A 17,869-nucleotide genomic window follows, 5' to 3' on the forward strand; every position below is an offset into this window, starting at 1 on the left:
AATACTAACAATTAGAGAATCAGGAAAGTTAAGCATAAGAAGCTGAAACTTGAAGGAAGATAGGGGATTTTAGGAAGCAGAAATGAAGGAATACATTCCAAACTTGCACCAGAGCCTGTACAATGGCACAGAGATAAAAGATGGAATGATGAATTAGGGAAACATCAAGGATAGGCTGGCTGGAAGGGAAAGAAAATAAACTAAATCTGGCATGGGTGGATAGGAGTCAGATTGTAGAGTTTTTGAAATGCCAAACTGAGGAATTTGTTGTGAAATGTAGGGGGTGAGATTTATTGTGATATGAAATAAGGCAGGAGTGAGAAACATCCAGCCCTTAGGTTTATATAAGGCCCTCAAAATCATTTGGTCTGGGGCTGCTGCAGGAGGCATTTGAAATTCAATAAATCTGGGAGTTTATTAGGGGTGAATTAATTAAATGTTTGACCAAATACAGCAAGTTAATTTTTAAGTTGATAATTTTGTATGGCCCTCAAATACTGTTGTATAAATATACAAAAGGCCTTGGCAGAAAAAAAGGTTCCCCAACCTGTGTTAAGGTAACAGCACTCAGGAAGTAACTAGGTAATTTGGAGGATAGAACACCTGGCCTGGAATCAGGAAAACCTGAATTTAAATGGGGCCTTCAGGCACATACTGTGTGACCTTGGGCAAGTCATTTTAACTTCTGTTTGCCTTTAGCCACAAGGAAAGAAAATGGGAAACCATTCTAATATTTTTGCCAAGAACAAAACCATGAAGGGCATTGGTGTGCTATGGTGCATATCATCAGGAAGATTGGGACATGATTGAATAACTCAAAATCAACAAATGGTTCATAAAACATCAGCCTTTGAATTAACAAGAAACAAACTTAGCTTATGTAACTTTGGGAGGTAAGGAAAAACTTAAAGTTGGTGTAGTTATGTCTCTGTTCAAGTCTTCGATGTACCTAGTGAATAATAGTCAGATTCCTTTGATTGACATGTATTTTTGATATGACCCTGCCATTTGATACATCAACTTATCTTTCTTTTTAGCCTTAACTCATATACTGTACCAACTCTGCACTCTAGGCAAACAGGACCAATTGATGTTCTTTGAACACATCCTGCATTTCCCTACTACTATACCTTTTAATCATTCTATTTCCTATGCCTACCCTCCTCTCTTTGTTTATTGACCCATTCTTTAAAGCCCCGTTCAAATGTTATGGGTCATCCCAATTGTCTTAACTTTTAAAAGTCTTACTATTGGGCTCCATTGATTCTGGAGGAGAAATTGATGCTGCCAACTGCAAAGCTCTGCCTCACTTAAATTCAAAATTTGCTCAAGTCAATACATCACCCTCATAAGGTCATTGGTCCTCTTCAAGAATGAAGGACAAACAATTCAAATGCTACACCTTTCATGACATCCTCTATCCCCCTTATTAGACAGAATCTATTTTTGTTAAAACCTGTCACTTTATTTTATTCTTCTCTGATATAGTTACCATATATTATTATGTATTACAGTTAGCTTTGTTCATTTATCCTAAGCTTCAAGAAGACAAGCTCTTATCTCAAAATTTTGTGACATTCCCAAGTGTTTAGCAGAGACAAAAATCTAACAAGTGTTTAATAAATATTTGCTGACTTGAATGTGGGTCATCATGTTAAACATATTTTTTTTTCCTTTAGTGTAATTAGCCATTGTAAATGTAGTGCAAAGAAACCATGGGCTCTTTTTCCCCTGGAACTTGTATGTATGCTTGCCCTCCCACCTGTGCCTCTCTCTCTCTCTCTCACACACACACACACACACACACACACACACAAACACACAAAACACTCATGCCTTCCCTCATCCGAAGGGAGGAAGCCAATCCACAAAGGTAGCCAACATGCTGAAGAGGAAGGTCAATCCTGCAGATGGCAAAGTCAGGAGAGGTCTAAGAGAAAATCAGGGAGAGGGTGAATTAAACAAGTCCCTACAAAAATTGAACTTAAGAAACAACAGAGGAAACAACAAGGGGGAGAAAAGGAACAAAAAGAAAACACATACAAGTGACTGACCAAGAAAATGATTATGCAGAAAACAGAGAAGCTAAAAAACAAAACAAAGTCCTAGTCTCAGATTCAGCTGCAGAGAAACCTAATCCAATTAAGCATCTTACACCAGGACCCTATTACCACTTTCTTGCATATTTTTTTAAAATTACTTTTTATAAGTTTTTAGTAACTCTAGAAATATAACTTTAAGAAGAAGGGAACTCAACCTAATCTATATTTTATATGTTTATATAGATGTAAATGCTTTTTAAAAGAGCTTAAATCATGTACTAGTTGCTTATTTTTTTAATAAAACAGAAATTAATGGAAAGTTGATTACTGTAGGCATTGTCAGGTTTGTGAACAGATTAAACACTTCATAGGCATTTTTTAAATATTACATTAAAAAGTCAACAGGGGATCATGACTGGGAGTCATGACTGGGAATTTTTAAAATCTTAACATTTAATCACTTATCTTCTTTATCTATCTTGTCTTTCAGTAGGACTACTTACTAAAAATGAAATGACTCCCTGGTGTTGAATCTCCATTTCAGAATCATGTGCTATAATACTGTCATCTTTGGGAATATAAGTATAATTGTTTCTAGAAATTTTGCTAATGGGTTCTAAAAGACTGGAAAATATGTGTAGTGACTGGTTTTTATTAAACATAATTTGAGAAACTTTTCTTTGTAAAATGTATGCTGACTGGGAAAAAATGGTTTGACTGGACCCTAACACCCCATTTCAGCCTTTTGCTGGCATGATACTGCTAGGCTTAAAATTTATATTTACTTGCTCCCCATTTAGGAAAATTACTTTAGCATTTTAAAAATATACAACTGTTCATAATGTCTGTGATTTGACTGGTTGACAAGCAAGAAGCCCTAAAATCTTGGGTTATAAAAGAAAAAAAAAACAGGGGCACAGTGGTCCAGAGGGTACTATAGGATTAGAGGACATAAGAGGTTATGGGACAGAGGAAGTTATAGATCACAGAGAGGTAGCATTAAGGTAGACAAGGATAAGCACAGGATGGGGGGGAAAGTAATAGAGGGAAGTTATTTTATTTGGAAGATGTAGACTCTGAACCACAGAGGAAGAAACACAGGGGTAGGGAGTTGGCCAGCTATATATAGCAAGGGAGAAGAATTTATTTCTCAGCACCTCACCCTTGAGGATCTTATGATCACTAAGAACAGTGTCAGTGAGGATTAGACTCTGTTTCATTGTTTCTAAACACAGAAAGTCAGAATTTAAAGTGAAAGGGAGGTGTGTCTAGGGTAAATAACTGTTGCTCTAATCTTGGGGTCAACCAATCCCATTGTCTCATCTCAAGAGCTATGGAAATGAAGGCAATAGAAGGAAAAAATGCATATGGAGCAAGAACTCAACAGCTTGTCTCTGAGATCCTAAAAGGCCAGGTGATCTTGGCACCATAAGACTCAACAGATCTAGCAACTCAAGCATCACCTTCTACAGAAATATCTTTTTTTCTATTATACTTATCTGAGTACATGTTATATTCCCTCACCATCTCCTTAAGGCAAGCTCCTTGGGGTCAGGAATGGTATGACTTTTCATCTTTGTGTGCCCAGGGACCCAGTAAAATGCCTTAAATAGAGTAAATGCTTAATAAATATTTGTGGAATTTCTGCCTTCTTTCAAGTCATTGATAAAAATATTGAAAAATAAGAAAATTGGGGCAGCTAGGTGGCGTAGTGAATAAAGCACTGGCCCTGGAGTCAGGAGTACCTGGGTTCAAATCCGGTCTCAGACACTTAATAATTACCTAGCTGTGTGACCTTGGGCAAGCCACTTAACCCTGTTTGCCTTGCAAAAAAAAAAAAAGAAAGAAAAATAAGAAAATGATAACCCTTTTGTGTTCTACTAGAGTGTCCTTGGTAGGTTTACAAAAATCCATTAATGACTCTCCAGCCCTTGAAACCATCATCCAAGGAATCAGTCCCTGAGGTAATAGAATATAGCAGCTATTTCTGCAGGTGCTATAGTCCATTTCCTCAGGAGTTATACTATTAAAGATCTGTCAGCCAATAAACATTTATTATGGGCCTATTATGTGACAGTGCTAAGCATTGGAATATAAATTAAGATTAAAAAACATTCCGGCCATCAAGAAACTCACAATTCAAAGAAATAATAAAAGGAAGTTAGTTTTGGAAAAGAAAGATTTCACCATCACAGACTTTGACACCATCAAATGTTTCTACATTAGAAATGGATATGATTTCATCAGTCAAAATAACATTATAGAAATTGCATAATCACCTACAGATCAGGAGGCCTTTCCATATTACTTACACCTAAAATCAACTATATGTAAACTATGTTTTCTCTTATTAGAATGTGAACCCCTTAAAAGTAGGCACTGTCTTGCTTTCTTTATTGTATTTTACTGTGCTTTTCTGTACTGTAGCACACCACTTCAGTGATGGAAAGTGCTTAATAAATACTCTTTCATTGACTCATTTATCCATCTATTTATTATATACAGTCATTCAAAATTATAAATTCACTTAAATATACTAATATCAAATAATCTTTCTGTTTGCCCTTGACACAATTCTGAGATATTGTTGTTCAATAATTTGCTGAAATCTAGAGATATTGTCTTGGTATTCCCCCTTCTAGCAGCACTGTTTGTGGTGGAAAAGAAATAAAAACTGAGGGAATATCCATCAATTGGGAAATGGCTTAACCAACTGTGGCATATGTATGTGATGGAATACTATTGTTCTATTAGAAACCAGGAGGGATAGGAATTCAGGGAAGCCTGGAGGGATTTGCATGAACTGATGCTGAATGAGATGAGCAAAACCAAAAGAAAGCTGTACACCCTAACAGCAACATGGGAGTGATGATCAACCTTAATGGACTTGCTCATTCCAACAGGGCAACAGTCAGGCACAATCGTGGGATATCTGTGATGGATAATGGTATCTGTATCCAGAGAAAGAATTGTGGAGTTTGAACTAAGATCAAAGACTATTACCTTTAATTTAAAAAAATGTTATCTTATTAGTAACTCTGCTATATCACATACTATATGTTTCTTCCTTAAGGATATGATTTCTCTCTCATCACATTCAACGTAGATCAATCCATATGGGAATGATGTAAAGACTAGCAAACCGCCTTCTGTGGGGGTTGGGGGAGGGAAGTTAGATTGGGGAAATATTGTAAAACTCAAAATAAATAAAGCCCTTCTAAAATTAAAAAAAAAGAAAATGCAATTATCCATTATTTTGCAGGGGGAGGGGAGGGAAGGAGAGAAACAGAGAAGATAGAGAAGAAAAAAACAAAGAAAATCAAGGTGGGGAAGAATGAAGGAGGGAGGGAAGGAAGACAAAAGGGAAGGAAGAAGAATGGAGGTTAGGTAGGAAGGAAGGATGGATCTCTTTTCTCAAAGAACTTGTTAGTATGACTTGGGGAAAATCCTTTCCCTCAGTCTCAGTTTTCTCATCTGAAACAATCAAGGTATTTGATTAGAAATTCTAAGATCCTTTGCAATTCTAACATACTATGATTCAAGAATGGAGTGCCAAATTGATGAACCCATCTCAAAGCTGCTGAGCCTTGAATTGCATTGTGAAAACAAGGCCACTTCTGCAGAGATAGCCAAGAGTTTCCCAAAAGGTATAAAACTTGTACATAAGTGGCACCTAGCAAGCTACCTTATCAGTCACCTCTATATATCATGATAGATGCAATGTTTCAAAGAATTAATTGAAAAGCTCTTTTCAATCTGAAAGCCTGAATGTCTTTTCATTCCATTTCTCTTATGGACAATTATAAGTCTTTGGAAAAAGCAATCTGAAAGGGCAATCTGACCTGACTAGCAAATAGACATTTCAGAAAATCTAGTTTTGGTGCTTAGAGATAGAGGCAAGAACATCTTAGCCAGCTAATATTAAACTCAATTTCAGAGGTAAGAAAAGTCAGCTCAACCCAATTCTACTCTTCAGGTTGAAGAATTCATTATATTGTCACATTTTTAAATTAGAGTTTCAATACCCAATATTTCTCAGATGGGCTCTCTCTTCTTTCTCAAACACCCCTAGACCTCTTTGGTCTCTTCTCTGTTCTCTTCACTACAACTGCCATCCAGTAGCTGTATGTTTCTAGGTGTTTAAGCTAAGGGAATAATTTTATATTTATCTCCATTTAAGTCTATATTATACTTATCTGACTATTACCTATAATTATAGGTTTATATATATATATATATATATATATATATACATGCATATATAGACTTTTATATAATGTATAATATGTAAATGTATGATGTAAATACATATATACATTAAATATACACCTATAACTGTCTGTCATACATTGTAAATGCCTTGAAGGCAGAGTCAATGAAGAATTAGTCTTTGATAGCCTCAGTTCCAATGCCTTACATACAGGAGCATTTTAAAAATGTGTGTTAAAGTGCCCATCCTAGGCAGAGAGAATGGAAGAAAGGTAGATGATGACAGTCAGTGACTCAGCTGGCATAACTCACAATAGAGAAGAAAGGAAATATCAAGTCGAACTGTCCTCCCCCTCCTGAGGAACATGGGAACATGGTGTACACAAATCCTGCAGCATTATGAGCTTTCATTGTTCAGTCAATCAGTCGTCTGTGACCCTTTGTGAAGCATGGACCATAGCATGCTAGATGCCCTGATATATCTTTTACAACATTTCTGAGAAGTAGATCTTTAACCTCCGCTTGAATATTACAAGGCCATCAATGGGGAATTTACTGTTCTATAAAATTTCTTCAATTCTGAAAGGTAAGAGAGGTAGAGAAGGGATAGTTTTAAAAAGTAAGAGAAGTAGTAGACAGAGAGCCAGCCACAAAGCCAGAAACATTTGGGTTCAAGTCCTGCCTCTTACATATACTATCTTTGATTTTTATTATTTTAATTTTTAATCTTAAAAATTTAATTTTACTTAATTCTGATTTTTAATCCTATCTTTGTGATCATAGGTGATACCACAGTACTCCAGGCCAGATGTGTCACACAGAAGAAGATCATATGTGAACAATAACACTCCCAATTATGGCTGAACCAGATTAAAAAATACAATAAAACATAGATATTCTTGATATTTGGTTTTCTCATTCAATATGTAGCTTACAGGGATCTTGGTTTAGTGACCCCCATTTCTATTTGAGTATATCCTATAAATTTCAGAGAGAGTGCTGACCTTGTTAAAAGTTGTTTTATTATCCGGGAGTCACTCAACTAATGAAATCACAAGTTCTCATCCCATCTAAAAGCAAGAAAATTCTTATTTAAAGTGAGTTGAAATCTGCCTGTCTAAAAATTGTACAATTGACTCTCCTTAGCTCTGTCTTCTGGAGCGACAAAGAATCAGGCTAATTCTTCTTGCACATAGTCCTTCAAATCCTTAAATACCCTTTACAAGTCTAACTTAGTCTTCTAACAATGAAGCCCTTTAATTCATTCTCATGTGACATGGTTTCAATCATCCTCATGAAAATACTCCAGATTCAAGGCCTTTCATACACTTTATGAAAATGGGAGCCAGAACTGAACACAGTACTTCAAATATGGTCTAGCCAGGGCAAAGTAGAATGGCAATATCCCTGCCCTAGATCAAAATATTATCTTTCTACTAAGTCATCCTGAGCTTACATCAGCTTTTTTTGGCTTCTGTGTCCTAATTCCCAGTGACTCATCCTGAACTCACAGTTACCTAAAACTCCTTGAATTGTTATTATTTCCTCCATCTTATTTGTAACTGCTTGTTGGTGTTGAAGCAAAGGGCACAACATTATCTTTATCTCTATTAAATTTCATCTTGCTAAATTTGGCCTCCACAAATCAGAACCTTTCTGGATCCTGATGCTAGTACCTAAAATACCAGCTATATATTTCAGATTTGCAAAATCCACAGACTGTATCATCTACATGTAGTATGCCATATACATATATATATATATATATATATATATATATATATATATATATATGTATATATATGGCTAGTCAATCAATAAATGCCTACCATGTGAAAAGCACCATGCTAGGTGCTTGGGATACAACTAGAAAGAAATAATTTTTACTTTCAAAGACTCTTGTTTACCCAGTTCCAAATTCATCTAATTCATCTCTGTATTGGAAGGATATCATAATAGATTTTGTCAGTTTTCTTGCTGAAATACAAAGATATCTCCTGGGTTTATTTAATTCTCTCAAATCTACTAGGCTTAGTAACCTTAGAAAAGAAGGAGATGAGAGTTCTAGCATGGCTTTTTTTCCCTCATATTGAACTTATGCCCATTCCTAATGTTTAATCCTTCCCTTTCAAAGAACTCACAAACTTAATAACCAGCTCTAGAACTTTACTGGGAATTGATATCACTTTTACTAGTCTATAACTTTCAGAACCTACTAATTCTTACTGCTTGCTATATCTACGATTTCAACAGGTTTGCCCCAAATATTTCTTATCATGACCTCTTGCTGTACTTTTTACTTTAGGAAATACAGTTATGAAATGATGTTTCAAAATTCTTTCAGTAAGATAAGGGGGGAAAAGACAGTCTCTTCTTTTTCCCTTCCTCCCCTTAATTTTTAATGAATGCACTTAAAGAGATTTCTGACCTTTTTGAGCTTTAAAGCACAATTGGGGGGGGTGGCTAGGTGGTATAGGGGTGGCTAGGTGGTGCAGTGGATAGAGCACCAGCCCTGGAGTCAGGAGTACCTGGGTTCAAATCTGGTCTCAGCCACTTAATAATTACCTAGCTGTGTGGCCTCAGGCAAGCCACTTAACTCCATTTGCCTTGCAAAAACCTAAAAACAAAAAACAAAAAGCACAATTGGATGACCAGGGCTTGGCCTCAAGTGACAACATTCAAGGACTACGTGTTTTCCTCCATCCTTCTGCAAAGGACCATCTATCTGATTGGCCTTACTTGCTCACCTAGCCTTGGACTGAAATTCCCAGGGTCCCATGGTTGCCAAACCCCTTTCCCAGGACTGTCTTTTCACCTGACTGGACTGCCCTCAAGTTACCCAATCATTGGGATAAGTATAGGATCACTGGCAAAGGAAGCTTGTGCCAACTATCATCCTTTTAATGGAAGAAATTAGCCTAGAATATGTGAAAGTGACTTGCTTTTACCATAGCCATTTCTTCCAGAGTAAGCTCGGCTCTCCCTTAATCTTTAACACAATTCCCTGCCCAAAGTAAGGTCTCAAAAAATCGTCAATGACTATTACAAGCTGACATGTTTCCCATGTCTACTCCTCTCCCTTATTCTAATCACTGAAACCATTCATTTACCTTCAGTTGTTCTGCTTGTTTGTGTTCCAGGAATATCGTGCCTCAACCCATTACCTGAAATCCCATCATCTTGGAGATTGATGCAGTTTTGATATGAAATACCTCAATATTTTCTGATTTGGAAGGCTGGAGGATAGAGTCAAAAACTCCCAAAGCCTTTCTTTAAGGAGGGTTCAGACTTCAGTTAAACTCATTTACCTTCTCCTTTCCAGTTTCCTTTTATGCACTGTCTTCACCTATTATACTGTGAGCACCTAGCAGGCAGGCATTCTTTTTCTTATATGTACCCCCCATCATTAGGGTCTGGCATTAGTAGACTCCTCATAAATACTTACTTGACTACTGACCAATTGTGAGAGGTTCTACTTCAGAGTCAGGATCTGCAGCTATACTCATACTACTCTAATGGTATTTTGCTTGTTTATTTGTTTAAGGTTACTTAAGACTTTAGATTTGATTTAGCTTCTCTGTGCCTGATCCTTGGGCAGCTAGATGGTACAGTGGATAGAGTGCAAGGCCTAGAGTCAGGAAGATTCAGTCGGCCTCCTAAATTCAAATCTGGCCTCAGACACTGGCTGTGTGACCCTGGACAAGTCACTTCACCCTGTTTGCCTCAGTTTCCTCATCTTTAAAATGAGCTGGAGAAGGAAACTGCAAACTACTCCAGCATCTTTACTAAGAAAACTCCAAATAAGGATATGATGAGCTGGACACAAATGAAACAAGTGAACAACATCAATTTGTTACTCCCCATAGTTAGGAATTCCTGCCCACTTTTTGTATAGGTGGAAAAATACCTTTCCCTTGCTTCCTCTCCCCTTCCTCTCATTTTCAGTTCTCCCTCATCTCTATCCTTCTAGCTCTTTCCTTTTCACTATGTCCTTTGCAATATCTATTGTTTTTTTAAAAACTTTATTTAAGGCAATGGAATTAAGTGACTTGCCCAAGGTCACACAGCTAGGCAATTATTAAGTGTCTGAGGTCAAATTTGAACTCAGGAACTCCTGACTCCAGGGCTGGTGCTCTGTCCACTGCCACCTGGCTGCCCCTTATCATCTACTGTTAACAAAATCAAATTCCATCTCTAACATCTAGCTTTGATACTTTGAACAAGTCACTTAGGTAGGATTAGAAAGTATCAGGGGTCCCTTCTAGCCCTAGAAGAATGCTCATCTTACTCAAATTTAGCTAAGCACTACCTTTTATGCAGTGGGAATCATCCTGATCTATATCTTGCCAGACTATGCAGGAGGAGAAAGTGAGGCTGATTTCTTTTCTTTTCTTTCTTTTCCTTCCTTCTTTCTCTTTCTTTCTTTTGTCTTTTCTTTCCTCCTTTCTTTTACTTTCTTTTTTCCTTTCTTACTTGCTTCCTTTTCTCCTTTCCCTCCCCCCCCCCTCTATTCCTTCCTTTCTCCCTTCCCTTGGTCCACATGGATTATCATATGAATACTCACCTGCACGTGCTTAGCCCAAATGAATGTAAATTTGCAACGTAGAAACCTAATGAGGTAACTTGAGGATTACTGGCTAGATTTCTTAAGAATCCAAACCAGTCTGGCTCTCAACAATTGGCCAACAGTGGTCAAGTTCCACTTGGTCCTTACTTAGGCCCTGATTGGTTCAGAGTGAAGGTAAATAGCAATTGTTTCAGTTTTGCAGAGAAGTCCTGAGGGTCTTTCTGCTCCTAAATAGATTTTTTTTTTTGTGATCAGACAAAAGAGAAAATTCTATGCTTCATTTCTTTCTTACCTAGTTTAAATCACTGAAAGGATGTGTACCCCAATCATTCTGAGAACTGTTAAAAGACCTTAGCTTAAAAAGGCAATGCAGTTGCCTGCATCCAGGCTACCTCCACTTGTCCTGGTCTATATCTTTCCACAGGACCCATATAGCTCCAAAAAAAGTGAGGTTGGTGACTTTGCATAGCTCTCCCTCACTTAAATCCAATTCATTTGCATGACATGGTATCACTTCCCTAATGTCAAGGTTTTCTTTGAGAATGAAGGACAAACAACTACCTTTTAGCACTACCTCCAAAACTTCTCTTTTTCTTCCCTCCTTCCTACATGACTAGGAGGTGATATATTTTCCCTTTTGCCAATCCCTAATGGCTTCCTAATGCCACTTTTAGACCTTTGACCTACCACTGTCACTCATTTTTTATATGAAGAAAAACTTTGGTCCAGACCAGTTCAGTAACCTGCCCAACTTCACTTAGATAGTAATCAGCACTAAGGAATCATAAACATGTTGACTGGTGACTAATTTTTAAATTTGAGTTATTTTTATTTTTTCTTCTTCTGACTTTCCCCCCTTTGGGGGGAACAAAGAAAAACAACCCCCCCATAAAAATATATACAGCTAAACAAAACAAATTCTCATAGTATCCATGATCAGAAAACATGCCTCATTCTGGATCTTGAGTCTATCATTTCTGTCTGTCAGGAGATAGAAAGTGTATTTCAACAAGTGTCTCAGGCTTGGTCATGGCATTACATGGAGTTTTTAAGTTTTTCAAAGCTATTTGTCTGTATAAGGTTCTTGGATATAGCATAAATAGACCTTACCCAATATCAACTGGACCCTTGTGGCAACAAGGAAATCCTTTTATCTTTAGTTGAGTTCCTTATTTTAACCCCCATAAAACCTTCCATACTTTCCCTTCCTTATCCCTCTCAAAAAAGAATCTCACATCTTTACTGAGAAAAGGTCATTCAACGTGAATTTTCTCTTCTCTTCTTGACATCAATTACCTAATTTCTTCTCCAGTCTTCCAGTATCTATGAAAAGACCCTTCTCTATAAATGTCATTGATCTTATTACCCATCCCTACCCCAAGTCTTCTCCAGCAGATTGCAACCCAGGTCACACCTTCTCTCTCCAGCTTTTAACCTCTCCCTATCTACTAGTCTCTTGAAACCTAAGCAAGTCGGGGTTTCCATTCTTATTAAATCTTCATTAGGTCCTACCATGACCTCAAACTAACTCTTCTCTTTCTCAGTCAGACTCCTAGGAAAAGATGTCTATATCTGCTGGCTTCATTCTTTGCATCTACAATATTACTCTCTTTCAACCCCTTCTCTCTACCCACACTGCTACAACCCTCATCTGCTCTCACCCAGATTTCTGCAACAGTCTAATTGGTCTCCCTACATTAAGTTTGTCTCTACTTCAGACCATCCTCCATACTATTGTCAAAGTTATTTTCTTTAAGTACAAAATTTACCATCTTATTCCTCCTTATTAAAATACTAGGGGATCTCCACTGTCTCTAAGGCATAAATTAAAAATTAGCCTCTCAAGACCTCCATGACTTGGCCCCAATTTATCTTTCCAATCTCACTATACACTGATTTGAACTCTTGCCTCTCCCCTGTCTCAAAGATGTCAAGATTCAGCTCAAGCACCATTTTTTACATGAAGCTATTTCTGATCTTTTTCAAGCACCATCTACATAATTTCTTTGCACTTATTTGTATTCTTGTCATATATTTATTCTGTGTATACACACACACATACAATTATTGTTTCCCTCACCTAGGCAGCTAGATGGCTCCCTGAAAAGGGCACCAGGAGGTAGTCTGTCTCTGAGTTTAGCTCTGGTCTGAGACACTTACTTGTTGTGAAACCCTGGGCAAGTCACTTAAACTCTACCATAATACCTTCATCTATAAAATAGAGGTAACAGTACCTACTTCCCAGGATTGTTGTGAGGATCAAATGAGATAGTATTTTTAAAGTCCTTGGCACACAGCAGATGCTTAATACTTGTTGATTGCTGAGAATAAGATTTGAGCTCTGTCCTCTGAGTTCACAATCCTTGCTCCCTCTAAACAGTCTTCCAATTCTTCACTAGTCTCAACATGCTTAATTCCTTTTACCTGTCTTCAGTTTACTTCAACCACAAGCAGAACTGTCCATATGACCCTACCCATCCAATTGAATTTGCTCCAACCAACCAATCACTAAACATACATTGAATGCACTGGATCTGGAGTCAAAGGGCCTTGGTTCCAGTTCCAGTTGTTCCAGCTCTCAAACTGACTACCTATGGGACCTTGGATAAGTTACTTATCCTCCTTTAGGCCTGTTTCTTTTTATGAAAATGTAGGGATAAAATTAGGCCTTTGAGATATCTTCCATCTTTAAATTTATTATAAGCTTACAATCTACTGAGCACTATTTTAGTTGTTTCGTTCTTGGCAAAGATATTAGAGGAGTTTGCCATTTCCTTTTCCAGCTCATTTTACAAATGAGAAAATGAAGTAAAGGGGATTAAGAGACTTTCCCAGGGTCACATAGGAAGTATCTGAGGAATATGAGTCTTCCTGACTCCAGGTCTAGCATTTTAATCACTTCAACACCTAGTTGTTCTACTATTTACGCACTTACTATAAGCAAGATACTTTGCTCATGGTTCCTCAGCTGCTATATCATATACATGTATATGATAGAAATACATATCATATACATATGCAGGATCTATATTATATACTCAATAGGTGTCATACACAAATATTATATACACATAGAAGTATATGTGTGCGTACACATATATACACACATACATAATTTATATCTTATTCTAGAAGCCTTCAATACACACATACCTGACAGTTATAAAATCTGTCTCTGGTTTAGTAAAATATGTAGGATACAAGTATGAAATGTAAGATTTTTAAAAAATTAGTTTTTACTGCTTTGAAATAGTCTTCTAATTAATTCACTGTGAGTGACCTTTAATTACTATGGTGAATCTCTCTTTGGGCTCCATGCAGAGCAGAGATACTTTTGCTCTGTTTTTGTATGACCAGGGTGGAAGGGAGGGTCATAAAACTCTTTCTACTTAGCCTAAAATTGAAGAGAAGAGGGGAGAATAAAGATATATATGACAGTTCTTTTGCTCCAGGTACCTATTACTTTCTGACTTTAAAGGAAACTGAGCTCACAATCAACTCACAAACCTAGCAACTATTCAGTGATACTTACACACCTTCTAGGGATCATTAAAGAATTAACAGATGATGTGATTCAGAGTATTCATGTTTCACTTGGGAAGACATTTTCTAATCCCCAGAATCCTGTGCATTTAAAAAATTAATAAATGATTCATCATAGCAATCCTACAGAAGCAAAGGCATCCAGCAATTTAAAACTGAGGAAAAATACTCAAGATATATAATGCATTAAACACTGTTCAGAAATTCCTTAGCAACAGGAGCTGTGCCTTGAATTTAACAGAATCTTACTAAACATTTGATCCACTGATCAACTATTTTTATGTACCAAACTGTCCAATTCATTCCTTTATTCATTCAATTATTACTTAGCTTGATATAACATTGTAAGCTGTTAAGCACTATCTAAATATTGTTTTGAATTTTAACAAGTAATTACTTGCATTGCTAGTCAAGTCTATCTTTAAAGTCTTTTGAAGAACCTAGAAAAAAGGCAACTTTTCCCCCCATGTATGATTAAATATCTCTTCTCTATCCTCATTATCCTAAGCCTGCCCTATATTTAACCAAATGCTGGGGGGGGGGGGAGAAAAGAACTAAACAGAAGAGCTAAACAGCTAGTTTTGATGGCTCTAGAACTCTAGAGCTGGAAGAGACCTCCAGAGAATTCACTCTTTTACAAATGAAGAAACTGAGGTCCAAGTCAAGGTAGCTTTGAAACCAGCTCCTTTGGTTTCCAATTCAGCAACATGCTGCTTCTGATTCGGTAAATAAACACTTTTACAATAACCATTCACATCTATCTAGACTGTGGAACTTAAAAATAAGATGAGGTTTGGCCTTCATTCTCAAAAAAGATCATAACATCAGGGAGGTAATGCCATGACAAGCACACAAATTGAATTTGAGCTAGGGGCTTCTGTGCTAAGTCACCTACCTAACTTTCTCCTCCAGGGCCATCTGAGTCTAGTGGCCAGATATGAATCAGAATGACAAGAGAGGGTCCTGGATATGAGGCAATCAGGGTTACCTTTTCCAAGGTAGTAAGCTAGTATATTTCAAGTGTCTGAGGCTGGATTGGAACTCCCATCCTCTTGACTCCAAGGCCAGTGCTCTATTCAGTGCCCTATCCACAGTGCCACCTAGTTGTCCCTAGGTAAGGAGGATAAAGTAGTATTATCATTCTAATTTTTCAGAAAATAAGACCCAGAGGATTTTTAAAAAAATTTATTTAAGGCAATTGGGTTAAGAGTGACTTGCCCAAGTTCACACAGCTAGGCAATTATTGTCTGTGGCTGGATTTGAACTCAAGTCCTCCTGACTCCAGGGCCAGGTGCTCTATCTGCTGAGCCACCTAGCTGCCCTTAGTTCCAGAGACTTTTAGTGACTTGCCCAAGGTCAGACAAGTGACCAAATATCAAAGAAGGGATTTTCAACCTAAATCTTCCTCTTACATTTTTTTCAGCTACCTCTTTTTAAACTGACAGAGTCAAAACTTCCCTGAGAGCTTCAGGTCAATTCTAATTCCAGTCTAATTAACAATAGCATGCATAGTTTCAGGGGTTAATTCAATTCTATCATTAATTCAAAAAAGGAAGAGGAAGAGTACCCAGGATATGCAAACGCACTGTACTAGGGTACCCAAAAAATGTCTTTTTCTACACCAATCCAGATGATTCTGGGGTCAAAGATCATGGATCCAGTATCATAAACTTGGTACCCCACCCCCACCCCCAACTCCCTAAAGCAACCAACCATTCCAGGGGAAATGCCTTTTATCTTCAAGTTTCTGGAATTTGTGCTCCATCACCTAGGTAACACAATAGCAAATCTAGAAAGCTACAGGCATGAGATTTTAAAAAATCACCTAAAGAGATGAATATTTTGGCCAATCATTAGATTTCAGAGGCAAGGTTCAAAATGGAAAATACCCTTGTTAGTATTTTTTAGATAAAAATAGTTTCTTGGATTTTATCAGTCATCAAGGTGGTGTAGCTCTCTTTCTGCTTACCACAGTGGAGATAAGGAATGATTTTAGGATATTCCCAGATTCATCTCCATTCTCTGCGGCAAGAGGGAAGTCTTTGCCTGTCAACCCTGTGTGAGGCTATAACATTTAATATCCTATCCCCGCTCTATATCGCAGTGTAACGCATGCACCGGTTGTTGTTTTTTTTAAAGGCAACTTCAAAACAAATACGAAGACATTTTGAGCCTTAAAGTGGAAGTGCAGTGGGAAGCAGTTATTGTTATAAAATAATTTCTTTCCTGGAATTCCCCCGCCTCCCACTTTTTTCTTCTTTTTCTTAATATTGTAAGTTGTTTACAGTTCACAGAAAGCAAGAAGCAATCAGAGCTGGAAACAGAAATAATCGGTCATTGGAGCAATTCGCCCCCCGCCCCCCAGGTTCACACATTTCTTCTTCTGCCAAGGTTAGGTCCCAGGTTTTCTTCCCGCTCCCGCCACCGCTACCTGTCTTCTCGCTCGGAGGACGCAGCCGGGGGAAGGTGGCCGCTCTCAGACCCAGCTGGAAAGGCAGCTTTCCTTCCCGAGCCCAAGCGGCCCGAGGCTCCGCCTGAGCCCGGGCGATGCGCGCGGAGCGCCAGCTGCGGCGCAGAGGCAGCTCTCGGCAACTTCACCCCTGCTGCCGCGCTCACCTCTCTCCAGCTCCTCCAGCCGGCCGCCAACCAGGAGCGAGGTCCCAGTCCTCGACCCCCGTCCCCCACCCCCTCCTGGGGATCTGCCTGTCCCAGCTCGCCTTCTCCCGGCCCCCGGGCCAGACCCTTACTTTGCCAGCCTCGTTCACGCCGAGGATGTGGTCGTGCAGCACCTCCATGGGACAGGTCCAGGTAGAATGGACGAAAGTCCCCTTGAAGACGTGTGCCAGGGGCGTCATGTGGGCAGCGCAGGAGCCGGCGGCGCAGGCTGGGAAGCGGAGGGAGCCCGGCGGGACAGTGCTGGCACGGCTCGCGTCCGGAGCGCAGAGACTGCCGGCGTCGCGGTCAGAGCCCAGGGGCTGAGTGGGCGAGACGCCGCAGGAGCAACACGGGTTTTTTCTTGCACCCGTGTTTTTCTCGCAAGTCTGTGGAACGGCCTGCCCCTTGGAGGCCTCGCCCAGAGATCCTCGATTCCAATAGGCTTCCTTCCAAGCTCTAAGGATTTCCGCGCCCCACCCCCCGCCCGCCTACCACACACACACACACACACACACACACACACACACACACACACACACACACACACACACACACACAGTCTCTCTCCTTCTGTCTGTAAGCCTCTCTCTCTCTCTCTCTCTCTCTCTCTCTCTCTGTCTCTCTGTCAGTCTCTCCCCTCTTTCTCTCTCTGTCAGTCTCTCTCTCTCTGTCAGTCTCTCTCTCTCTCTCTATCAGTCTCTTTCTCTCTCTCTGTCAGTCTCTCTCTCCTCTCTCTCTGTCTCTCTCTCTCTCTCTCTCTCTCCCCCTCCCCTTCTTTTCCCTTTGGGGAGTGGCCAATACAGTAGCAAAGTCCTTTTCTCCGCCCTTCTCTTTCCTTTGCGATTTAACCCTT

At 38.9% G+C, this 17,869-nt stretch overlaps 1 protein-coding gene across 1 annotated transcript in view; it reads right to left on the bottom strand.

Moving 5' to 3' along the window:
- Positions 1 to 17,284, bottom strand: part of GDA (guanine deaminase) — a 96,219-nt gene extending 78,935 nt beyond the window's left edge. Inside the window, exon 1 of the mRNA XM_074201593.1 lies at positions 17,109 to 17,284. Within this exon, the coding sequence (XP_074057694.1) occupies positions 17,109 to 17,216 (108 nt within the window). The 5' untranslated portion in view covers positions 17,217 to 17,284. The remainder of the gene's footprint in view (positions 1 to 17,108) is intronic.
- Positions 17,285 to 17,869: the final 585 nt, after the last annotated feature.

The sequence above is a fragment of the Macrotis lagotis genome, chromosome X (assembly GCF_037893015.1).
Source record: "Macrotis lagotis isolate mMagLag1 chromosome X, bilby.v1.9.chrom.fasta, whole genome shotgun sequence".
Lineage (NCBI taxonomy): Eukaryota > Metazoa > Chordata > Mammalia > Peramelemorphia > Peramelidae > Macrotis > Macrotis lagotis.